General features: G+C 44.4%; 1 protein-coding gene across 3 annotated transcripts in view; it reads right to left on the bottom strand.

Moving 5' to 3' along the window:
- LOC126531097 (PHD finger protein 14) overlaps positions 1–26,612 on the bottom strand; it is a 57,816-nt gene that overhangs the window by 24,592 nt on the left and 6,612 nt on the right. For all 3 annotated transcript variants that reach the window (XR_007599582.2, XM_050178492.2, XM_050178491.2), the window contains exons 5-15: positions 25,042–25,097; positions 22,175–22,278; positions 18,541–18,596; positions 15,231–15,342; positions 14,850–14,944; positions 14,315–14,357; positions 13,512–13,646; positions 11,086–11,347; positions 8,871–8,977; positions 2,005–2,100; positions 187–287 (exon numbers count right to left, since the gene is read on the bottom strand). Coding sequence is in view for 2 of the 3 variants with exons in the window: in XM_050178492.2 (XP_050034449.1) it covers positions 187–287; positions 2,005–2,100; positions 8,871–8,977; positions 11,086–11,347; positions 13,512–13,646; positions 14,315–14,357; positions 14,850–14,944; positions 15,231–15,342; positions 18,541–18,596; positions 22,175–22,278; positions 25,042–25,097 (1,167 nt within the window). In the remaining variant the exon portion in view is untranslated. The remainder of the gene's footprint in view (positions 1–186; positions 288–2,004; positions 2,101–8,870; positions 8,978–11,085; positions 11,348–13,511; positions 13,647–14,314; positions 14,358–14,849; positions 14,945–15,230; positions 15,343–18,540; positions 18,597–22,174; positions 22,279–25,041; positions 25,098–26,612) is intronic.

Raw genomic sequence — 26,612 nt, 5'->3', positions numbered from 1 at the left:
GCTACACCCTTTTGCAACAACGAAATTTGCACAAAAGCCAATTTCTTTTGCTCTCCCCGATGAGTTCGTTATTGCAGGGTTCAACTGCAGCACAAAAACCAAGATGTGCTTTTGCATTTAAAAGAATCGCCTCAAACCCTACGTAGTACATAAGTGGAAAAAATAGAAAGATACAGAATAGCTTACTCAAAGAGGAATGATGACCCGGAATCAGATCTACGGCTCGTTCGGCTGGTTGGCTTGGCTGCTGGCTTCCTGGCTTCAAGTACTTCTGGCATGGGAAGCTTCTGCAAGTGGATTGACAAAGCTGTTAGTTCCCATTAAGGGACACTAAAAATCAATAATGATCTAAGCTAAATTTGTAGGTCACTAGAGAAAACCATATGCAAAATTTAGTAAAAAGGGCACAGCGGAGGTAAACATATAGATCAGGACATAAACAATGCATGCAGCTTTCCACAAAGTTGGACTATTAGTATGCACTGCCCGATTTTTCCAGGTATTACCCAATAATTTCAATGAAAAATTCCTGACAATCCACAATCACTGCCACTTTGGGGAAGGCAAAATGGTGGCATTGAAAACATCAGTGCGCCATGCCAGCAGGTCATTTGGAATAATTCCTTGCAACAAATTGCAAATAAGCCCTACAGGTTATATGACAGGATGCTACTATATTCAACCATGTGTCATATTCTAAGCACTTTAATTATGGCACCAATCATTAACCAAGAAACTGATTAAGAGTTCAGCAGGTTTTTTTCCTTTCTTTCTGGGGAGGTTTTGGCATCCCATTGGGCACACTATAACTGTTAAGAAGTAAATTCCCTGAATGCAAGTAATTAACATAAAAGAGATAAGAATCGAACCTTTTTTCCGAATTTTACAGAAATGCTAAGTTCCCTGGCAATTACAAGTTTTCCCGAATGGAAGACAACTCTGCATGGGCTTACTCACAAAAGAGGTATAACTTCAATGCCACAAAGCTAGATAAATGATAGCTAGGCTCTAATAATTTTAGTTATACCATACATTTGGCCATAATCAAACATTCGAAGAAACTGAGCATCAAATTTTCAAATAAAATAATTTCATACGATGCATAAACATTTTGTTTACACTTGAAGTTCCAAATATTCATGTACCCAATAGCAACCATCAATTATAAAACTTCAGTCTCTTTTGTGACCTCCCAACAAATCAAAGAGAGCATGCCGGTGTCACAGTGTTGAAGCGCCAATCAAGTGCACGTGATATCCAAGCAACAGCAACAAGTGACAAGACAGGGCGTTGCGTTGCAACCTGGAGCAATTACATGAATGCGACATCACGCAAAAAGTAGCGACAGACGTACATTGTGCGCAAAAAAATGCTATCATGCACTTGTAAAGAAAGAAATCTCAAATGTACCAAGAGGTCAACGTTTTACCTAGATCTAGCTTTAATGTGCTATCATCGCAAGTGGAAATCTGTCCCATGCAACAAGCGTAAAATGCTGTGGCATCATCTGGTGAGCAAAACTTAATAACACTTTTGTGGCTCTCGGTGGCGTCTTAGGCCTAGCAGCATCAACACAAACAACTGATCTCAATAATAACAACAAAAGAGCGGTGATACTTTGTCCTCAGCTTGAGATGGGATGAAGCGATGACTGGTTTTACTATTTATTTTTTGCTGTCACAGTAGAGAGCAAATTGCAAGAGCGAATTCAGATCAAAGTGCACAGACTAGGGAGGACTGGTAGCTGCCATGTTGTGGCACAATTGCTGTCCCTAGCAGATGTCACCGCACTGACTTTCGGGAGTGAAGCGATATTTTCTGGCTGGCAGCAAAAAAAACAGCCAGCGACGTGACAAGCGACATTAACGGATCGCCCTCCGTGATGGCAAAGCCTGTTGCTTGTCGCTAAAAAATTGCGTGTATGCGGCTGCGCCTTTACTGGTTCACAAGCATTACAAGTCTGCTAGACTCAACACCAGCTGGTTGACAGTAATTTGCACGTACCTTGTTTGTAATGTCACAGAGCATCTTCCAATACTGTACACCGCACTCATGCATGTGAGTATGCTCTTTCTTCAACTCCTCCAATTGGACTATTGCCTGCAGCATTAAGAAAGTCATTGTAACAAGATGACATCACAAACTGGCAAGAAATACAAAAAAAAAAAGAAACGTAATAAAATTGATTTTGTAGCATCTCTGAAAGTGCGCTCTCATAGCTGAACTGCAAGCTTTGCATGACATGCCTGGTAACAGTTATTCTCTGTTGCTGAACCAAGAAGAGACATACCGAAAGAAATGATGCAGATCCCACGCACTGTGGAAACTGGTGTAAGTGAGGCTTAGACAAGACGGTGAAACAAAACTGCGCATCGTGATAAGAGACACACAGCGGATCTCATCAACGAACGCACCTGGTAACTTACTTCAGCCACAGTGGCAGACCTTGCAGCACAAGGGCAACTTATAAAGCAAAGCTTTCTTTGTATCTTCCTTTGTTTTGCACTGCTGCTGTTGTCTTGCACGCAGCGTTGGGCGATGGTTAAAAGCATGTATATACACGGCAGGAGCGTGGCAGAGAGGAAAGTCGACAGGAAAAACTCATTTGGACATTTCCATTACATGGCATGCGCACAATGCCCTCTGGAGTTTTCTGGGTGCCACCACATCAGCCTCTTGACAGCCGTAATTATCTTTGACCCCACCCTCAAGAACACTGCAGAAACTGTAATGCTTACCTTTCTACTAACATGCAAATCCAGAAGGGACGTGGATAAAGTCAAATCTCGATATAACGAATCACGCGGGACTGCCGAAAATCTTTCGTTATTTTGAAATGTTGTAATGAAAAACTTGCAGCTGTAAGCCAGTGGTTGGTTGTAAGCTAGTTATAAGCCAGCTGCCCTTTAAAGTGCATTGTCAGATCTGGCAGGAGCTGATAAAAACATGTGGTCTCGTCTGCGTTGAAAATATTGTCTTCAATTGGCATCGTGTCAGTTGGCACTCGACATGGTGATGATGATAGCTACTGCACTCATGGTTTCTGTTTCACGCGAGAGTTGCGACACTGTTACTTTTAGCCGAATTTGTAATACTGATGTTCCTCGCTTATAAAGGGGAAAATTTATTACGTGAATTATTATGAAATATGTGCGGTATTGAAATTCATAGTTCTGTAATATTTTTACATTGAAAATATAGGCAAACTGGCAAGGATTTTAAAAATATTCATAAATTTGAGAAATTCGTTAATGTGGGGTTCGTAGTAGCGAGATTCGACTGCAGAAACGTAGAGAGAAGGAGGGAGAGGAAGCAGAGAATGAATAGAAACGATGCAGTCACGAAACAAGTGAAGAACAGCCTTGCCACTCTCGCAGTTCTCATACAGGGGGAGAGGGCGGGAGAGGGAGAAGACGACATGAGAAGGCAAGGAAATAGCAGTTCCAGGAAAACTGAAGGTACAGTAGGTACAGTATGCCTTCTTCTATTTCTGAAATGTAAACACCATTCAAATTTGCCATGTGGACAACTGGTGCAGGGCATGAAGATGCAAAGCCACATTAAAACACCATAGGGTCTAGGCAACACTGTGGAAGTGGTCGCACGTCAAATCAACACTTCTGTGCCCACCATGGTAGCTCGACGGCTATGGCATTGCTCAAGGTCACGGGTTTAAACCAGACCTTTGCAGTTGCATTTCAAGGGGAGCTTTTGATTTTGAAAAACCGGTTTTCCCGGTTCGTAGACACCCTGTATACAGTCATACCCCAATATTGCAAACCTTGATTTAACAAAATTTGCAATGTAACAAACTATATTCATCTCCTGATCTTGGCTTCATTGAAAACTGTGTCTCTTAATTCGCGATTTAACAAAGTACAGTTAAACCTCAATATAATGAACTTTGATATAACGAAATCCTCAATATAATGAAGTGTATTTAACTTTTCATAACCTCTTGCCCAAAAACACCATATGTTTAGAACCTCAATATAACGAAGTGTATTTGTAATATGATTTAATACATAGAAATTTCACTTGTGCCGGAAAGGAATGCAGAGACAATAAATGGACACTTCCAAGGACGCAGATAGTCAAATGATTGAATTACAAGCAGCTGCTTGCAAACGCACCTATAATCGCGTGTGGTGCGACAAGAGCGACTGCTGAGGAGCCGCATCATGTTCCGTATAGAGTCCAAGCGCGATAAGATGCTATCGTGCCCAGCGCACTTTGTGCTTTAAGTGCTAGTGAAAGTGTGAGAGGGAGAGACAAGAAAGATGGTGGCTTCACAAGTGAAGCCTTCTCACACGAGCAAAGGGAAAGAGGGCGAGGGAAGCGAGCTCCTGGTAACACGATCAAGCGCGTGCGAGGGGGGAGGGGCTAAGTTGACGAGGCTCGTGATTTCTGGCGTGCATCTCGGTCGTGGTTGCGCATGGCTGTAAGCGTGGCTGAGCCTGAACGCAGCCGCGCACCCTGCTTTAGAGGTAATCTGCCGCGCGTGCAAAGAGTAGGTGTGCCGAGACAGCGTGGCCTCATGTGAACTATCTTGCTGCGCGTTGTGGGGATGCGCGACTCTCGCGCGTCCCCTGATGTTTTTCCCGCATAGCGCATCCCCTGATATGCTGTTTTCCCGCACGGCTCGCGTGGCCTGGCGGTCGGAGTGGTACAAGCGCGGTGCGAGAGATGGCGCGACTGTCGCGCTGCTGCGGGGTTACTTGGGTGCCGAAAGGGAAGGCGCTTGGTCTCTTTGGGTTCGGGAAGCGAGCAGGACGGACGTGCCGCCCGCGCGTGCGCCGACCATGCTTCTGCGAGACCGTCTCGCGTGGCCGCCTGGGACACCGTTGGCGTGACTGTACACGCGAACGACCAGGCGTTGGGATCCAGCACGGGGCGACCATATTCGCTCGCAATGCGGTCGCGGTAAGTCGGACTTCTAGATTTGTCGCGCGCCCATCGGCATGTTTTGGGAATAGCAACTCGGCTAGCTGGCATTGATCTATGAAAGGTGCAATAAATGCCCTTGTGATTGTTTGCACTACTGTGTTGTCGTTCCTTTGTCCCAAGAGTACGGAGGAGAACCCCATATCTCCCACATCTGGCTGCCCAACGTGGAGCTCTTGGGGCATCGGACGATAATTTTAACAGTGTTGCTTCGTTCGAGACCTTTGTTTGAGCCGAAGCGTAGGCCTAGCGTGGATTTTGGTCGCTAGCGTTGGCGGCGTGCTTTCTTGAGCGAGGCGGCGGTGGCTGTAGTGTGTTTGAACATGTCAACATGCTAAGCCTTTTCGCAAGTGTTTTTTTTAATGGCATTCGTTGGTACGAGAGCCACGTGGTCTGCATCCTGGGAGAGCGAGGCTGAGCGCCCGCGGAGCACTGGCAAGCCTGAAGCGAGTGAGTACGGAAGCCTCGTGGGTGGTCCGAATTTCTTATGTAAATAGCTTCTTCTATTTCTTTGACTCGGATGAAGTCGCGGCTCTGGGAGCCGGGTGGCCACGGGTCACGGGTGCCACTACGGGCTGACTGGTATTGCGGCCTGGCACCGGGCGCTCCGACACCGTCTGGGACGGTGGGCGCCGTCAACTCGGATGCTGTGTGCACCGAGCGGAGTAGGACTACCTCACAGAGCTAACGTCTCCTCGCGGCTGCCTGTTTTGCGCCCATTTTGGGTGTTGTTTTTGGATGCCGGTTGTTGTCAGGGTAGCGACGATTTAGGCCTAAGGCTTTACGAAGCTGCCTGTCGCACGTGGAGGGACACAACCTGGTGGACCGTGACGTTGAGGCGTTGCAATTTGCTTCCCTCATTCTATTTAGCCTCGCACGAATTGAAATTACTCGTTCGACTCAAGAAAGCGAGCTTCGTTCACGTGAACTTAGCATCTGAGTAGCTGCCCGATCTTTTACTAGCCGAGTTGAACATCGTACCACGTGGGCGATGCGCATGCAGAATTCCTCTCCCTTGCACTACTTTAGTGTTTGCCGAGTGTGCTGAGTTTACGCAGCGTGATTGGAGTCACCCCTGGTTTGCCGTCACCTGCACATCGTCTGCGCTGCTGCCCCGGACTACAATCGAGCCACCCCGGGCGATGGTGATGCTGTGGCCAGTTCGGCGCGGCGACTTCGGCGGCCTCCTGCATCCAGCTCACAACCCTCGGCGGCGGACAAAGGAGCCAGCGGTCACCGACAGCTACGGCGGCTCTTGCCAGCAGGGCGCGTCGGCGCGAGCGACGCTTGCTCGTACCGACTACTGCGTCGTCGTCTCCGGAGTCCTGGCCTGGGATCGTGCCGTCGAGTCGCAAAGCTGCTGCTGTGACCGGCGGACGCCAGCGGTGTACCCCAAGGACAGTCGGCTCGCATGTTACGGACAGCGTGTGGACATTTCCCCGGCGCGGCCACTGTTGCATGTACCACCTTGTTCGCGAAGCACGGGTTAATGTTAGACCGTGTGACATGTTTCGCCGGAATAAGAAGTGATTTAAGGTTGGGGGGATGTGGGGATGCGCGACTCTCGCGCGTCCCCTGATGTTTTTCCCGCATAGCGCATCCCCTGATATGCTGTTTTCCCGCACGGCTCGCGTGGCCTGGCAGTCGGAGTGGTACAAGCGCGGTGCGAGAGATGGCGCGATTGTCGCGCTGCTGCGGGGTTACTTGGGCGCCGAAAGGGAAGGCGCTTGGTCTCTTTGGGTTCGGGAAGCGAGCAGGACGGACGTGCCGCCCGCGCGTGCGCCGACCATGCTTCTGCGAGACCGTCCCGCGTGGCCGCCTGGGACACCGTTGGCGTGACTGTACACGCGAACGACCAGGCGTTGGGATCCAGCATGGGGCGAACATATTCGCTCGCAATGCGGTCGCGGTAAGTCGGACTTCTAGATCTGTCGCGCGCCCATAGGCATGTTTTGGGGATAGCAACTCGGCTAGCTGGCATTGATCTATGAAAGGTGCAATAAATGCCCTTGTGATTGTTTGCACTACTGTGTTGTCGTTCCTTTGTCCCAAGAGTACGGAGGAGAACCCCATATCTCCCACAGCGTTTAGTGTTCGAAGTTGCATAATCTTGAGTTTCGGTGACTCGTTGGAGCAAGAGGCAGACGAAGGATTCGCTCCCCACTGCCAGCGCTTTTCATGATAGCGTCGTCCTGGTGCGGGCGACACTATCAGTCGCGGGGGCAGAGTACAAGCGAAAGCGTGGCTGGCTTCGCTCAATTTGTATTGCCTATGTGAGGATATCGTCCATGTCATGAAACCATATCATTCATCTCCAACTCCCAAATTCATCAATTGTTCTCTCATCCAAATTTACTTTTTTCGATTGCCCAATAATTCGGAAAATTCTGCGGCCCATTTCCGCGTAAGAAAAATTAATCAGTGACTAGACTTATTTGCATAAAAGTCTGATTTCAGTACAACGAAATTTTGCTATAACGAAGCAAATTGCCAATTTTACCTACTTCGTTATATTGAGGTTTGCGTGTAATTTGTGATACGGTTTCAATTTAACTGAGTTTTCTGCCACTTCAAGCATGTACGTGAAGCCTGTGTGGCTGGTAAATCTAGCAAAGAACTATAATAAATATGTTGGCCGGGGAAAAAGTTATTTGCGAGCATTCTTCTGCACGCAAAGATTGAGCGACAAAAATGCAGTCAAAGCACACACGCTGGGACGCATTATACAGGAAACACCACTGGATCATGTGTGGCATAACAACTTTGCAGAGGCTGTGGGACCCACGGCGGTTAGCAGCACTCGGAGAAATTTGAGAGCTGACGACTCCTCCAGTTCAAGAAGGGTGGGGAAGATGTCAGCGTGCAGTAACATGTTCAAGCACAGGCTAAAGGGGGGAGGGGACGTGCATCTATCCACCTTGTTCCCCTGGCACACCTTTCCTCTCCTCTAACCTTGCTGTACAGTAGCTGCGCATGGCTGTCCATATGTGAGCCATACGCTGCACCTTGGAGGTAATCTTCAGCAAATGCAAAGAGCGAGTCGAGATGGTTGGTGCACTTGTTGAGATGGTTGGTGCAGTTGTTCCCTCGTGTCTAGTGTTACTGGTCATGTAATATCAGGTTCCCGAGGCACGGTGCAAAGCGCTCGCTCACATTGCGGCAACGAGCGTTTTTGGTCATCGAGCGAGATCTTTGCTCAAGCATGCGTAATGTCAATAAAACAACACACTTTACTTCGTGTAGTTGTCTCCTTGCTATCGCAGTCAATGCTCTGCCTTTTTAGTGAAACTGCGAGATTTTTTTTCTCAGGCTGAATATCCATATCTTGCACTTTTGTTTTTAATTTGAGGGCGCCATCTGATAATGGCAACGGACACTAAGCGCAGTCAGTCATGGTGTCCAAGATTTAGGGCACTTCACGATGCAACACGCTAACCTCGGATGCCGTGGGACACGCCAATTCATTGCTCTCGGCGCAATCCGCACCGCACGTGCTGGCATTCATAACTGCCCGCTAATATGGCCCAGACTTCTTGTGATATCTTTATAAGTGATTAGTATTGACAACATACTATCCACCAGAAATGTTCTGGGGATTTGTGAAATTAATTTTACTGCTGAAACTTTAAAACATCGAATTCACAAAATTCATAATTTAACAAAGCTTTCTGCTGCAAGTACAACTTCTTTATATCGAGGTTTGACTGTATGCGATGAACTTGCCAAATAATGCATGTTAACACATACATAAACCACAGAAACTGAATAAGTGTGAGGGAAGCACTACTACTGAAGTACTAAAGCGCCAAACAGACGACACAAGCGCTCGTCCATGTCTCTTCTTGTGTCGTTGGTTTGGCGCTTTAGTACTTCAGTAACATGCACCAACTAGCCCAACAAAAAGTTCTGCTGGAAGCACTACAAACCTGATCATACTGCTGCCTGAGTACCTGTTCCTGGTCTTGGAGCTCCGAGTTCTGCTGTAAAAGCTCGTCCAAGTGGCGCCGCATTGTTGCCACACGGTTACTGCGATCTGCATGGGTCATAAATAACCCTACCTTGGAAAAAGTGCAGACACCCAGAACATATGGGTATTTCAGCAAATCGCCACCGACTGCTATTACTGCTACAGCCCCAACCACCTGCCAGCCTTGAACGCACTAGACAATCTATGCCACCGTTACTGGGTATGTGTACAATGCAGATTAGCCTAGTGTGCACACACATGACAGGTGGCGAGGATATTAACATTAGTGGTATAAACACACTTCCTAGCAGAACATCATCTTTAGCCAGAAAACTATTCAAGAGGAACTGATTAAAGCAGCAAAATTTTTTTTTTTTTAGCAATTTCATGGCTTGCGTGATCTGCTCTGGAGGGGAAAAGAAACATAGGTGGCTTCGACACTTCTAACTGAGGTGTACTGGATGGTCAAACAATATACTTCAAACTGAGGTGTACTGGGTGGTCAAACAATATACTAATATATAATGTAGAAATTTAATTAAATGGCAAGATATAATGCGCAAAGCAATACCAGTGGTTACGAGACACCGCTAAGCGACAGGTCAAGAATTAAACTTGACTGTCTGGGGCCCTTCAATATAACCTAAATCAAAAGCCCATGAGCATTTCTGAATTCTTCTTCCGTAGGAATGTGGTTACTGAGTCTGGCAAAAAACAGACTGCTGAAAGGCACTACCTGAAATACAAAGGCAATGTTCTGTTTCAGCAGCAAGAAATGCTTGCGTTCACCTGCATACTGCAAGTAATCACTCGCTAAGAAACGAAATTGTCTAAGCACAAGAAGCTGCAGCACAGAATACAGTGGACAGTACACCAAGATGGTTTCAAGTTCGTTTGCACTCATTCTGTGCACGGGTACTTTTCACATGGAAACTTCTGTTTAGAGATAGCGGGTTCTTAGGTATTCAAATTCTATCATAACTAAGAGTTATGCCATTGTTGTATGGGAAAGCCAATGGATGTTGGGATGTTTCAATAAGTTGACAACATGGCCGAAATAACGTAAAACTATTCCAATCTGTTTTTATTACAAATATGTCATTAGCCTTCCGTGATACGTCAAAATAGCTCGGGTTCAGCTCATATGGGCAGGTGCTACACTTATTTGAGCGGAGCCAGAGCCATTTTGACCTGTCCTCGAAGACTAATGGCGTATTCATAATAAAAATAGATCGGAATAGTTTTACGTTATCCTGACCCAGGTGTAGTTCAAAATGCTGCTGTTGCCAGCAGGAAGTTTATAGCCGTGAAGCAGACTGGGTAAGTGACTATCCAGCAAAATATTTTTATTTGGATGTTTTCTTTAAGGAATGTGTAAATGTGCTGCAAATGGAGATGCATGCCCTGTTACTTGTGGACACAATATACTGACATGGGCTCGGGGTTTCTGCACACTTGATAGGCAGCTAAGCTGCCTGTACAGCAGCATTCATTTGACCTTTTAGACAAATTATTTATAAGGACCTTCAAATTCTCTGGCCATGGTAATATGCTTCTTAGCCTCCATACCATTTTACTCAGCATTGAAGACACAGGATGAAAACACCTCCGTGCTTAGCTCCCTTCAATATATCTACACATTGAACATTGGGCTTTACCAGTGGCTGTGTTTCCCAAGTCATCATTACTTATTTTTTAATTAGCCCACTCCTACTGACCCAAATGCTGTTTGCAAAGAGCACAGAGCATAAAGCAATTTGGGCAATGCATAAGTAAACACGCAATGAAAGCCAGAAAAAAATGGTAAAAATATATGCACACAACATGCATGCACACATGCACATATACAAACAAGCAAGCAAGAAAACAAACAAAAATGAAGGAGTAGTTTTCAAACCATCACACCAGCTGGCAATACCACAATTCACCGGTAATTTGTGTGCGTGTTCTTGCAAACCTTTTTGCACCAAGTGCTCTCGCTTCAAATTTATACGGGTTCACGCACTGCCCAAAGTGCTCTAATGTTCAAAACTTATTCTCTTTTTTTTTTGCAATAATCCCTAAGTTATTATTCACCGCTTCTCATGTACAGCAAGTATATTTCTTGAATTTAAATCAACTTGCACTCACTCCCAGATACACGCTTTGTATATTGCCTGCATACATTGCCTCACCCAGGTAGTAGCTGACAAACTCGAGGCTGAAGGCAGGTGGAACGTGCCACTTGCGGCGGGCATCCGCCACCCCTTCGGCAGCCAAGTGACTTGGCTGAGACACGCCCATAAGCTGGGCCTTGCGCAGCAGTTGTCGGCACGCCCATGGGCTGCTCGTCAGGAGGCGTGCCATCTTCTGTGTTGGGACCCACGGCGGGGGCCGTTCGGCACGATGACGTTGGTACCGCTCTCGGTGCCAAGCCAACTTGCGCTCCACGCGGGCCTGCACATCAGCCCCAAGAGTGTGGTTGGATAATTAGCCAGCAACACCAGGAACTGCAGCCTGTGTCATTCCAGCAGGACCAAAATAATTGAACATAAAATTATCGTGCAATAAACTACATGTAGACCCCCAAGATGGAGGAAGATTCATGAAAGAGATGGGTGAAATTGAACCCTCCCTTTCACAGACATAGCTTCGCAATGCATATACAGTTAGACCTTGATGTAATGAAGTCGGTAAAATCGGCAATTATTAGGTGCACGCCAAAGTAGTACTGACAGAAAATTTTTGTCTTGCTTTTATCTCTTCATTATCTCTCTTCACCAGAACCTCATGTGGTGGTCCTCATGGTACCAGAAATCCCTGATAGGTACACACAAATACTATGACCATGTTGCCAAAAGCAGAGCCCATTCAGCACTCAAAGGGACAAGAGGGGAGTCACCCTGCATTTCAAGGAGAAGCAAACAATTGGAAGGTCCAACATAGCAGCTTTCTGTGACGTGGTCAATAAGGTAGAACCTCATTGATACTATCCTGTTATGTACAATTTCGCGGTGCCAACATTCGTGATTGAGCACAAAAAAAAAAATGACCCAATAGAGTTACGCTTACTTTTACCAGTTCATAGGTTCCCAGAAAACAGGATATTTCTGCATCAACATTCAGTACAATGCCAAACTGCGATAGTATGATATGTTTTCCTGCCGCTAGATCCTGTGTAAACAAGAAAATGTGCGAGGCACACACAATCGAGGACGGTAGCCACCCGCCACGAAAACACTGGCACGCATTCGGTTTCTTATTTCGGTACTACCAGCAAATCGGCCCCCGTGAGGCTCGTCGCACACTGCATTTACAGCTATTGCTGCCAACCCTATTGTGATAAGCATCTTCACCTATCTGTTTTACACTGCGTGGGATGTAGTGCTGTTGGAAACGTACTGCATGCTTTTGATAGGCAATAACTCAAATAAGCTGCCATTTCCTGCTGCAGGCTGCAATCGTATGATACGTCTTCCGGCTGCTAGATCCCATACAAATAAGAACAAGTGCGAGGTGCGGGCAATTGAGAACAGTGGCCGCCTACCGTCAGCTGTCAGCACTGTCAGCTTCCCCGCAATACTCGACCTTTTATCTCCCGTGAAAATGCCAGCGCACACTCAGTTTCTTATTCCGGTACCAGCAAATCTCCTCCTCGATCGACACGCACCGCATTCACAGCTACTGCCACCAACCCCATTACGATAACATCGTCACCTATCTGTTTTACAGTGCATAGGGCGTAGTGCTATTGGAAGCATACTGCAAACTTTTAGTAGGCGATAACCCATCGTTCCCTGCTGCAGGAAGTGCAATGTGAGCATCACGTTTCGCTCAAGTGCCAGCTGGTGTCACCCACCAGCTCAACTTGGTCTCGGTTTCCTGTCACCTCCTTAGAACAATGTGCAACAGGGGGGGGAAAAAAGTGTCTCGGGCCACCAAAGCCCCACTAGCTCGACATGCATTGGCATCTCGTGCCCCGTCCCGCAAAGACTCACGCAACGCCTCACATAACATAGGTGTGAACTACAGTGAAGTTTGCAATTTTTTAGTTACTTTGGATATAACGTTTTCCCGGTTAGCATGTTCTTTTCTCACAGTTTCTTTTTTTTCTCCAGAATGTATGAACGTGGTTCTACTGTACATGGTTTTCAACTGCCGCACTGGACTGACTGCCACTTTTTTGAGTTGTTTGTGATACCACAGAACTGCCATCTCTGCTTTCAGTGACGTGAACAGCTTCTTTTTTATGTCTGAAACTGTACTGCACTTGGCATGCATTTTGAACAGATCCCGGCAAAGGCGCTGTAATTATTTGTGCATATTTGAGCAACTGAGGCTTCTAAAATAATTATGGTGTCAATAGCTACCTAAAGAAGCAAAAAGGACAAAAGATGTTTGCACTAACACTTTTTAAAAGAAACCTAGATGGACGTATTAAACCAGAGCCCTTCACTACGGCACTTTTGTTTTGGGACATTAAACCCCATATTATTTTGATTTTTGGATGCACTGGGCCAATAAAGAATGTGCATGCAACATTGACTGCAGATGCATGAGCAACTTGAAAAACATGCAATAAACACTTGACAGCGATTCTCCACAAAACACTCATATACACCTTCTCTGTAGAGTCTTGGAGAGCAGCTACTTGATTCCTGTTGCGTGACTGCAGGGCAAGCCAGTTCCTCCGCTTGCTTCGGACAATCATCTTGTCAGCATGCAGCTTGCAATAGGCAAAGAATGGATCTGCAATCTGCAAAGAGCCGCAAGCTTGCACATCTCGCAGCCCACGCTTGATTCCCACAAGAGCAGGCATGATTTATTATGACAAACTCAGTCAAATCTATCTTGTGATGCTAGACACATCATACAAAGCATCACCGTCCCATTATCATCATTTGCTTTCTCTGAAATCACCTGCTGCATTTTGGTGATGCTGTTGAGCAACAAACAGGCCATGACAAATAAAAAAAATGTTTAAAGGTGAGAAGGTTTGCCACAAGGCATATGGAGGATGAAAGAAAACCAAACAAAGGCTTGTAAATTCGCATCGTGCAGGAACTGCAGCAATGCCTCTGCAAACTTATGGTCCATCACCCAACAGGTGTACTTTTCAGATGCATCTGACTTCAGCCTTTTCAAAAACCTTAAGTCTGATCGGCCGTTTTCCAGGGCACAGCTAAAGCAGGTGTCTAGCATCTGACATTGCCACAGGAGCCGAGCATTTGGGGTACATTCCTTGGTCGACTTTTGTTGGTCTTATTTATAGGGTACAGCGCTCGATATATGTTCCTGCAAGAGAAAACACTGCATCAAAAATATTGGGCAAGGTAACTAGGTTATTTTAGGCAAACAGGCAGTACAACAAGCCCAAGTAGTATGTAATGCAGTTCATCTATAAAATAGAAGGAAAGTCTATACTTCTTCCATCGAAGCTTCAGACAGCAAGCCTTCCCTCTGAGCACTGCAAAAGATGAAAAACCAACAATGAGCTGAGAAAATGAAGGATTACCTAGTAATAATAGCATAGCCATAATGTAAAATCTGCAAAATAATTTGGTTGAAAATGGAAATACACATTGTGCCTCTTGTAAGTCGTTGCTGTTGGTGAATTCAACTTAAAATACACAGCAGAGGGCTACAGACATTGTTGTAATTATTACGGACAACAAACCTGCACAAGGGACTTTAGCATTGAAAAGTGTTAACTCTTATCCTGTGCTGTGAACAGCAATAACTGCTGTTCAGGTGCTTTGTTTCACTTTCACTTTCTACATCCCCATCTACTCAACCCACAGTGTAGGATAGCAAATTGGTTCTTTGTTTTGGTTAGCCTCCTTGCCTTTCCTGTATCTCTTTTTCTCACTTTATCACACAATAAAGAGCAATTTCAATACAAAAATTTTCAAATAGCACCAGGTGCCTGTCCTAGGAAAGATAACATGGGGGAGCTTACCAGGTCACATGAAATGATGCCTTGCACATGCCAGCGTCACATGTGATGCACACTCCAGTTCGGCTGAGACGCTCATCTTCACACAGCACGCATGACTGCACAGAGAAAGCAGCAGCAAAGGCAAGACTGAAGTTAGCAACTTTTTCCCATAAAATCTTGTTATCCGGTTTCCTTTGCTCCTCTTCATTATTTGATTAAAGGGTTGATAAAGTGAACACCTGAATATAAACATGATCTTCCACATTCTGCTACAGGCTCTATGTGAGACTGTTGGTACTGTTCAATAGAAGCAAACAAGCACACAACAGAACAATCTGACCAGAGATGGCCTTTGAAGTAAAGAGAGATAAAAACAATATAGTGTTGTTGCTAGGAACTGACCTTGGCGCCCCATCGAGAGTAGGGCATCTCAAACAGTGTCACAGGAGTGAGCTTCTCAACATTGCCAAAGGCCACCCCTGGGATGTACAGTGCACAAACCAGGTGTACCCACCTGCAAAAGAAAGGAGCTTAATGTGTTGACCGGTTGATTCCTGAATGCAATGGAAGTGACAATGGAACAATGGAAGTGACAGCAAAAATATCTGGACTAACTTCAACTACCAGGAATTTCAAATAAATGAATTCACATAAAGCTGAGCTGAGACATGGGTGCCAACCCACTGCCCTTTTCCAGTCAGTGAGCAGGGAACTTTAGAAGCGGGGAGAGTGACAAATAATTTCTTCAGAAATACACAATGTGGAGGAAGATTTATGAAAAAAAGGAAATCAATACAGCTTCCCTCTCCCCAATCTACTAGCCTCCTTTTAGTTCTGATTAATAGGACTACTGTCTTGTAAAGGTGCAGGTGCAGGGTTTGATCCTCGAACCATGAAGAATTTTTCTTGTGCTGTAAAGCTATAATTCTAGGGAACCTGTATCAGTTTGCTGCGCAGTTTTGTGCTGCCTAATGGGCAGTTGACAATTTCTTTCTCTGAAGGGGGAAGTGTGTGAATTTCAAAATTTTATTGCAGTCACAGCCACATGCAAGCACAACTACTACAGAGGTCTAACCTGAGCAGCAGCACTCTTCCTCACCACCTTTCACTGGCTCACATTAGCTCCATACTAGCTATAGCCTGACATTATTTTCAGCTTCCCTTGAAACAACCCCAACAGGCATCAGCGGGATGGAGATGCAGCTCTGGGCCAATAAAATTAATCTCGTGAAGACCCACAAGGCAGAGGAAGATTCATGAAAGAGATGAGTGCAGTTAAATTCTCCCTGTCAAAGACGGAGCTTCGCAAAATATATACAATGAGACCTCTATATACTGAAGTCAGTAAAATCGGAAATTCGACTTGTCATACCAAAATTTCGCTATATTGAAATACTACCTTTTATAGAAATAAGTAGCCACTCATGGATTTTTCTTACATGTAAGGGGCCATGAATTATCGGGCAATTGGAAAAAATAAATTTGAATAAGAAAAAATTTAATCTTCTTTTATTTTGAGAGTCGGCGATGACAGACACGGTTTCATGCCGTGACGACGACATCTTCACATCGACGGTACGAAGCGAATCCAGCCTCCTTTTCGCATACACTCCGCCCCCTTGGCTGATAATGTGGGATGATAGTGGAACAACACTATACTGAAAAGCGCTGGCAGCGAGGAGCGAATGCTTTGCCTGCCTCTGGCTTCAACGCCTCTCCAAAACTAAAGATTACCTTCAGTACGCACGAGAAGACAGTGTACCACATGCTATGCCATCTCAGCACGCCTACTCCTTGCACACGCAGCAGATTACCTCTAAAACAGACTGCGTGGGCTGCGTACCTGCTCAGCTGCACTGAAGGCCATGCACAGCCACAGTCACGCTAGAAAAGGAGATACGTGCCTGCTGTCCCCCTACTCCCTCAATCCCATCCTCATGCGCACATGATCGCGTTACTGCGAACTCGCTCCAGTGCCCCCCCCGCCCCTTTTCTCTTGCTAGCGTGGGAAGCGGCACTCATCAAGCCTTGGCCCACCCTCGCATGCCTTCCTTCACTTGCACCGAAAGCACACCATGCGTGGGGCATGATAAAATCTTATAGCACTTGGACCACTTGGACAGAACATGATGCTGTTCTGCTTTGACAGTCACTCTTGGTTGCATGGTGCACAACTTGATAGGTGCGTGCGCAAGCTGCCGCTTTCAATTCTACCATTTGACCAGCTGCATCTGCAGTAGTTTTGATTTATTGTCTCGGTATTTTTTTGCAGCTGCAGTGAAATTTCGTTATATTGAAATTGTGTAAATTGTTATCTTCACTGATACTTCATTTAAATTCGCGATATAGAGGTTCTAAATATATAGTGTTCTATGAGCAAGTTATAAAAAGTTAAAGACTTCGTTAAATCTAGAATTTCATTATGTTGAAGTTTATTATATTGAGGTTTAATTGTATACAATGCCTCGTAAGACAGAAAAGAATATACAGTAGAACGTCGTTCATACAATCCCGTTTTGTACGATTTTCCGGCGCCAATGTGCGCGACCGAAAATGCAAAAAAATGGATCAATACAGTAATGCTTCTTTTTAACCGATTAATACATTCCCGGAAAACATAATTCAGCATCAATGTTCAGTACATCACCAAAGTGCCATATGGTATGTTTTTTCGGCCTTCCGGCTGCTAGATTCAATGTAAACAAGAAAAAAATGCGAGGCATGCGCAATCAAGAGCAGTATACACCCACAACAGCAGCTTCCCTGCAGTACTTGCCTGCCCATGTCACGTGGAAATGCCACTGCGCACTTAGTTTCCTATTTCGGTACCAGCAAATCTCCTCACAGGTTGTCAAATGTCACCATTCAGTTATCGTTGCAAACCCATTGCATTAAAAATCTTCAGCTATTTGTTTCATGGTGTATGTGGTGTAGGAAGCATACTGCACGCTTTTAATAGGCGAAGGCCCAAATGTGCCTCCATTCCCTGGTACAGGCATCATAATATGAGCATCATGTTTCACGCTGGCAGCATCATGGCATTGGATTCTGGGGTTGCCCATTAGCTCGATTTTGTTTCAGTTTCCTATCACTGCTTAAAACGACAATGTGCATCTTGGGTCGCTCGAGCCCAAAAAGCTCAACACATGCCAGTATTTCGTGCTGCAATAATTTTCGCCAAGTGGCTACATCAAAATTCAGGCCAAAATGCTCCACCCAAAGAAGCTGCAGACCCATGCCAAATTCAAGGAGCGCGAACGTAAACTTGCCGAAGCCGCAAAAACGACAATGTGCCTTTTGGGCCACTCGGGCCCCATCAAATTGGTGCGCGTCGGCACCTAGTGCTGCAAGGATTCACGCAACGCTTCACATAGGTGAGAAGAATATGCTGCTAGGCTAGTTGGTTCAAGCACAACATGGAAATGAAGACTTGGTAGGAGGGAGTAATATGTAGGAGAAAGGAGTAATACTATCTCCTACCAAGTGTTTGTTTCCATGTTACACTTATATGCACCTGCTAGGATAACATATATGTGGATATCAACTACAGTTCAGTCTGTTTAATTTTTTACTGACTTCGGATCATACGTTTTTCCAGTTATGCTTTTCTTGCGTTCTTTTCCAAAATGTATGAATGAAGTTATACTGTGTGCAACGGCTAAATGTACCAAAGTGCATACTTCAAAGTTTACAGATCTGCATTCCAACATACTTTCCAACGTCCGTTTCCTTGAATATGCCTCCGGTGTTTGGGCAGAGTTCACATATCTAGAAAAAGAAGAGGGCACTGGCAAATAAGGAGAATTTCAAGCAATCCATTGAAGCATTTAAACATTAGCCTGGGACAATGTCCACCAGTCAGGTGAGTAAAGTTTCAGTGAAAATTCTGTCATCCTTTAATACACTGGAAAACAATATAACTAAACAGCAATTTCTGTTTATTTGTTGAAACAGTGCAGGTACCACCAGACTACATTAACGAAACATTAAAACAAAAACGCAGTTAGACTTTTTTCCCACTTAAAACACTCTATGCTACTAATGACTCTGTACAATCTTAGTGAAAGGATTCAGAGCCACTGCCTGTGTCTGCACCTGGTGTACGACCAAGTATTAGATGCTGTATAGAACATTCACTGCTTTCTTCAAAGTTGCAAATACTGAGAGGGCCAGTGTTCCTCTCTCCTGTGTGTCACAGTGTGAGGAGTGCCCTGCGCACCTTGTAAGAGCACATGATCACAGACTTCATCATTCGTGGTGCGGCTTGTAAACAGTCCATAAGGACTGTGCAGTGTCACATATTGCACATGCCAGATGGCATTGCGACAGGATGTCTACCAATTGACATTTCCAAATTCCCTGAGTTTTCCAGGTTTTCCCTGAGTGCCTTTGCGAAAATTCATTAAGTGATGCAGAACTGTTTTATGTCAAGACGAGCTGAAACCATATCGCCGGATGCTGTCACTCTAGTAAGCACATGAAAAAAACTAAAAAAAAGAAGTCTTAATCCAATTTGAATACTAACGGTAAGTGTTTATGTTATTCAAAATGAGAATAGAAGGGAGGGGTTAGTAAAATGCACAGCAAATAAAATGTCTTCGAAAAAAATTGCAAATCGAGTCGGACATTCTCAAATACGAACAAAAAAGGAGATGCATACAAAAGCAAATATTTTCGAATATGAGCATCTTCTATCAACTGATAGCAAGCTCAGTGGTATAAGGCTCGAACTTTGTCACAATTGAGATCCTCTCTCAACAGCTCGTAAGTCAACCTCAACTGTCCTGACATACTCTCAGCCTGCGCATGATGCCTCAGTGTTGTGTTTCACTGCTTTAAAGAGTTTATTTTGGTTTGGATGAGGGACACTTGCATCTCGGCATCAGCCTACACTTTATTTTTTGAGCTCAAGCTCATTCAAAACGGTGGCAGCACGCAAGAACAGAAAGGACTTACGGATTGAGGAATGAACGGGAAACGTTCATTCCTCAATCCGTAGGTCCTTTCTGTTCTTGTACTCCTTCAGCCACTCGTTCGCCCCACGGACCATTTGAAGCACCTTCTTGGTCAGTTGCACAGTCCACGTGCGATTTTTCGAACTCCCTAGCGGCCGCGAAAATGTCTGAAAAATCGGCCAGTAGAAAAAAATAAATCCATATCATTTACTGCCCTTAAGGGCTCAAACCTCGACAGGCATATTCGAAAACGCTCTGAAGGCCTGTCAGTACACGTATTAGGCATATTGGTGCTCGTACTGTGACAGGAAATACCGGGTGCACGCGTGTATAATTAAGGAATACATACTGTGTCCCGTGACAATAGCCCCTTCCCACGCTTGTTATGCTTCACTGCAATACTTTTATGTATGCTTCACTAAGTAACACTTCTGTACAGAGGTGAAGCTGACTTTCGGGAACCGACATTATGCAACGCACCGTGCTTTCCAAGCTTCTAAGCCAATCGCGAGGACTGCAAAGGCGGAGTCCATGCCATTGCTGACAGCAGCGAATTCTTTCAATAGAAAACACGGCACCCAACGGCAAGAAGCGTCATAGCAAACGTCGAAGCAGCCAGGCCTAGCGTTGCCGCAGTGGTGGCTACGGCTGCCAGCGGTTCTGCATGCGAGAGTGCCGGTTTGAGGCGGCAAGGTAATCAAAATGGCAGCAGTGGTGGCTTTGATTAATGCCATTTCGGACCTGCGGTCACGGCAAAACGTCCGGAAAATCGGACAGCGAAGAGTTCTTGCGTCCGAAATTTCAGACGTTCTGATACATTGACTCTATGGGGTGCTTAAGTGGTGGTGCTTCGAAGCCGTCCAAATTATCGGGAATCCGTAAAGTTGGCCGTTGACTGTACACTGGCAACTCTTCCAGCCGACGACAGGACGTCAAAGACGATTGATTACGATTCCTGTCTGTTACTCGAGCCAGCATTATTGCGACTTTCGACCCTTTCAATACAATTACAGCTAATTTTCCCTGATAAAGGCACAAATTCCCCGAGTTTTCCCTAGTTTTTCCAGACTTCTCAAGATCCCTGAGAATTCCCGATTTTCCCGGTTGGTAGACACCCTGTGCAAGTTTCAAGCAAAATGCAGTTAAGCATGCGGCACCAAGCCAGAGAGAAAGAGTAGCACAGCACAGTGCAATCCAAATAATTTGAGATGATGCATAATTCGAACTGCTCTATGATCCCGGCACAGTTCTATGTATTTGAGTAGAAAGAAACTCTCGCAAATTCAAACTCCAAAAATGCTGCAACGGTTATTTCAAACAATATTTCAAGCTCGCATGGACTGCTTTTCAGACAAACCCAAACCAAAGGCGAAGGTTTGACGTGTCGCTAGGTACTGTAATGTTGCGTGCTGTAAAAATGATGAGGAAAGAAATGTGGCCAGAGCAAGCAGAGCGAGTGCTTAAAAGGAGAAGAAGAGAGCCAGCCCACTAGCACCTGTGCTTGATCCCATTACAGTGTGCCCACTTACGCCTCTCCCCACTCCTAGCATTATCTCCAACATTTGGCACACTGGAAGCCACCGTCGTTCTCGGCTCACCCTCACATATTTACCCTTGCACCCACAGCAAACAGTGCGCAAGACACTATCTTATCGCGCTTCAACTTTATACTGAACCTACCCTTCTTCCGGCATGTCGTCGCACGCTGATGGAGGAAAGACTTTCAATACGAGCTCAGCGGTGGTATTGCTTTTGAACTCTGTACCACACAATTGATTGGGTGCTACATTTAAAGGGGCTCTCCTTAGTTCAAACTTTGTTTTATTCAAATAAATTTCCAGTACCCTTGGAGTTCGAATTAACAAGATCATACTGTGTATTTAAATGATGTCTTGAGGCCTGTTAGGAGAAATGGGTACGGGGAACAAAGGTCTGACTAAGTGTGGCTCACTATAGAAGCTTGGCATGCAAAGCTGCATAAAGAGCCAAAGTGCCTCTCTGACGTTAGCCTGTGGCTGAACTCAGTCCTCGAATGATGCCGCCTCCTTAGACTGGTACTTTCCCTGGAATGTCTCATTTTTCGAACGCCCACACAAGGTGATGAACACTTGGAGTTATCTCCTTTGCATTTGCATAGCATTTCACTTGTGTAGCTGACTGTTCTTGGTAGGGGCCATTGCATTGTCATCACCACTGCCATGAGGTGATTATGTATATAAAGGTGTATTCTACTGTGGCCTTGGCTAAACGAACAACAGGCCATATTGGCAAACTGCTAAAGCCTTTGTCAGTAAGCTCAAATGAGAGATAGAGAAAAAAGATCAAGACACTTTTTACATGCGAAATTTAACAAACACACAAGTGCAAAGTGTTAAAAAATGCTTCACTCACAGGTTCTTTCTGCCCAGCTCGACAGGCATCACAAAACCACGGCTCCGTTGAACTAGAGGAGCCCGTACTCATGACTGAGTCGCTGTCCGTAATACCATAGCAACCTATAGATGAAAACACATGCATACATAATGTTCAGTAAAAATTACCATACGAATACCGAGCAAAGTACCCTAATGACATTTTTTGCAGGCAACAGCCTGTATATGGCTTTTCACTCAGTGTTCAGTCATCATCATCAGCATCATCAGCCCATTTATGTCCACTGCAGGGCAACGGCCTCTCCCTGCGATCTCCAATTATTCCTCCTACCCTGCCCCAACCAATTCCAATTTGCGTCCGTAAATTCACTAATTTCGTCACCCCACCTGGTTTTCTGCCATCTTCGACTGTGCTTCTCTTCACTTGGTGTCCATTCTTTAACTCTAAATGCATCTGAATCAAATACAGCCTTAGTAAAACATGCCTTTCTGAAGATCTTGAAAACACTATATTGACATTTTGCGCTATGTTTTAATGGTCCACCAGTTATCCGTCTTACGCATTACATGGGCTGCCCAACTCCATTTTTTTCCCCTCTTAATGTCAATCAGAATATCAGTTATCCCCGTTTGCTCTCTGATCCACATCACTCTTTTTCCTGATCAGTATCAGTGTTCAGTATCTGCTTGTTAAAAACACTGTACAAACAATCTCAAATACAGATCATAAACACAAGTTAATCAGATGGCAAACTGCACGGTGCAGTTTACAGCACAGGCAAGAGCAGATGCATGCACTGACCCTCTGACATTCGCTGTCTGTCACCCTGCAATGCAATTGTGCTATTATGCTCACAGGCTTGGAGCCACATTTCAGGCATAGGAGATGAGCAACCATGTTTCTTGCCGACATGTGAGACCGTTCTGCAGGTTGTCAAACTTTCCCATTGGATCACTGGCAGCATGTTCTTAATGGTTATGTTTGAATGCAATTAATCACTACTGTGCACTGATAGGTCTGGGGGGTTGTGCTGCAGAGCATACAAGATACATTCATGGCTGATTCTGCAGGAGCATTTTTACATATATACAATTGCAGGGGTATTCATTCCACCTATCACTTTTGGCTCTCACCACCTTCCTCCAAGTTCATGTTCATCTTTCCTTGGTATTCTACTTGATTGTAATTTGCTCACATAAAAAAGAAAATAGCTTATGGTATATGCACCTTAATTAAAGCACGCCCTTTCTTCACACATGCCACATTACTCTTACTTTACCACTCTTTTGTCCACTCTCACATTACTTATGGCATAATATTGTTGGGGTAACACCTATAATACTCATACTGCATCTCTCCAGACAGTTCAGAACTGAGCCATAAGAATAACTACTTACAGCCCACGCTTTTCTAATGCCACTTCCCTACTACACGAGAATAACATCCTTACCATATCTGGGCTCACTAAATACAACCTAGGTATATTTTTTTCTACAGATTTGCGAATAATGAGCTCCCATCGATCCCATTTCTGCTTTCTAACCTGATGACTCGTAGTACCACCAGATTTGCGTTGAATAACAATTTTCTTTTACCAAGAATCCACACTAACTATGGTAAACAGACTGTAGAATTAACTTCCATATCAATATGGAACACTCTTCCTTTCATAATGAAAAACACAAGATCTTTATCACAATTTAAAAGAGAACTACAGATGCATTTTTTTATTGACAGATTAATGACAAGGATTACTGTAGTCGGTCTTTGTTCGCTTGTATTTTTCTTTTTTCTCTTGTAAATAAACTGTTGGTATTTTGTTCCCGCACAATTTTGCTGCTACCATGAGATATGCTAAACCTTGTTAATATTTGTAATCAATCCTGTATTTTGTTCTGTAACCGTTCTTTTCTTGTTGCTTGTATACTTCCTTATTATATGCTGTTGTTGCATTTATATGTTAACTATAATAACTGTTCTTGTACAGGAGGTCCCGATACAGTCTTTGACTACGGGACCTCCTTCTGAATACTAAATACTTGCAAGGCGACCCAACCTCTAATAATAAATTCTGATTTATTGATTGAATCAAGGGCAGTTTAGATACCCAAACAAAATTGCTTTGCACCATTTAATACTGAGTTTAAGAATATGACATATGTTTTGCTCATACTTAATTACGTCAATTTATTCACTCTCAATGAAAAAATCCTTCCCACATTATGCTGACTATGGGTACACGTAAAGATAAACTGGATGGTCACATGCAAGCAAGTACAATGAACTTCACAAGTTAAAAGTTAAACATTACTTCAACTCGTCTATTTTAAAGGGACACTAGAGAGAAAGATTATTTTGGCTGTATTAATAAATTACATTGTAAGACACAAAAATAAAAAGCCACTCTTACCATCAGAAGAGGCTTGGTAAGATGAATAAAATGTGAAAAGAAAGACAAGTGGTGATGCCAGCTTTAAATTCTTGTACCAACTCGCTGCACCACTTTGATGGAGTATTCATGGGTCTATTGAATTTTTTTTATTAAATTCTAATTATAAAGATGAACTACATTATGTACCAAAGGATCCAAAGACTGAACTTTACAAGTTTTGAGAACATTTACTGGACCCAAGTATGAAAAAATACTTTGAAATCCATGACGTCACACTAATGCACAGGCACTCGGGTTTCAGTGCGAAACTAAAAAGATTAAACTTTGATTTTCCTTTTCTCATTTGGTAATCAACCTATTAACGTTGAATTAGTGAGACTAGAGTTTTGAAAGAAGACTTTATCAGCCTAGGCTGATTAAGTGTTTCCCTTTAGTGCCCCTTTAACTGCCTTGTCCAACAGGCAGCTGCAGGATATCGTCAGCCCTTCCTCACCTTCATGAACAGATACACCACAGCAGTCGCACTCCACAATTTCATCATCTTCTATGCTGTAAACGAGAAACAAAATCACCCACATGGTTCAAGCAGTGCCAATAAGACAGATTTGTATAAATATATGACTGTATCAACCACGTACAAAGAAGAAATGAGTCCAAAATGAAAGGTCAATTGCAATGAAATTTTGGACCATGCAGTCATCTACTCCCTCTGATCTTGCCACTGATTTTAGCAACACATGTGATTGCTGGCTCCTGTTAAAATTACAGGTTGTTTGAAAACGGCCAACAAGTTGCACGATAGTGCACAAACCAAAACATTTTTTTCTCTAGAGGGGCGCAGATACGCAGGGCGGGAGTCAGAATGGGCGGGAGTCAGAATGGAGTGACGTTGGTTGACCTGGCCGAGCATCCAAAGCAGTGGTAGATGCTGGGTTATATAGAGATGTTTGTTTTATGTAGCGCATGGCCCTAGCATGCAGCATAACAGCGTGTGGTCGTATTGCGGTGTTATCCTGTGCTTGCTTTATTTTTTTTCCAGCAAAATACAAATGACCACTCCAGACAAGCGTTTGTGATTCAAACTTTACAAACAACACGAGAAAACCCTTTGTTGTTGTTGCCCATTCTTGTTTTTCCTGTCCTCTACGACGCACTTACCCATTTCGCAGAAATTGTGTAGCATTAGCCATTGCAAATAGCCGTTGAATTCTTTTTTATACGATCTTCTTTGGTGGGTATTACTGCTTTACAGGGCAAAAATCGATGCTGAAGTACGAAACTTATATGTATCATGCTGGCTTACCAACCACAGTGTTGCTGTGTTGAGCCACGCCATCGGCTTTATACAGGAGCCCAACGTGAAAATAGTACAGTGATTTTATGTCTACTAGACTTGAAATGCATGAGAACAATTTCTGTGGCTGACAGAAACATTTTATAATAATTGACGCTTAGATATTTCAGGGCTGCATTGGGGTGGCCGTACATGAGTACTTTTAAGCTTTAGTTCCCACGCCAAGCGATTTGACACTAAGATTTTCCAATTCACACCGCCAATTTACAGAGGCCGCTGCTCTTCATCGAGTGAAAACCGATACAGCCAAAATAGTTTACAACATGTACACAGATGGTGGCTGATGATGTACGTCGCATATTTGTGCAGCCAAAGACATTTTCACATAGTTACTGCTGCACCAAAAGGCTACAGTGGTTTCCCTACTACCTTGTATGAACTGACATCATGCAAGTTTCTTGTAGAACAAGATAAAAGATCTCTAAATTGTTGTGCAGCATACGACAGCAACATATTCATGCAGTGCCGTGCTGGCTCGCACAAACGAAAGACGATAAAAGGCTCACGGCGGGCCCTTTTCTCTTCACCTGTTGAAAAGGTCTATATCTGCTGCTAGCGCAATTTTCGTTGAGCAGCCTGTATGCAAAGTAGAATACCAAATTGCTTGGCATGCAGTAAGCGACATGTATTTAGTTGATTATGAGTCTTGCCTCCATATTTTGGGCATTAAGCTAGGCAAGGAAACCAATCCAACAGTCCTGAAGCGGAGC

Source organism: Dermacentor andersoni, chromosome 5, assembly GCF_023375885.2.
Source record: "Dermacentor andersoni chromosome 5, qqDerAnde1_hic_scaffold, whole genome shotgun sequence".
NCBI lineage: Eukaryota > Metazoa > Arthropoda > Arachnida > Ixodida > Ixodidae > Dermacentor > Dermacentor andersoni.
Note: the sequence above shows the minus strand (reverse complement) of the source record. Positions and strands in the feature narration are given on the sequence as shown.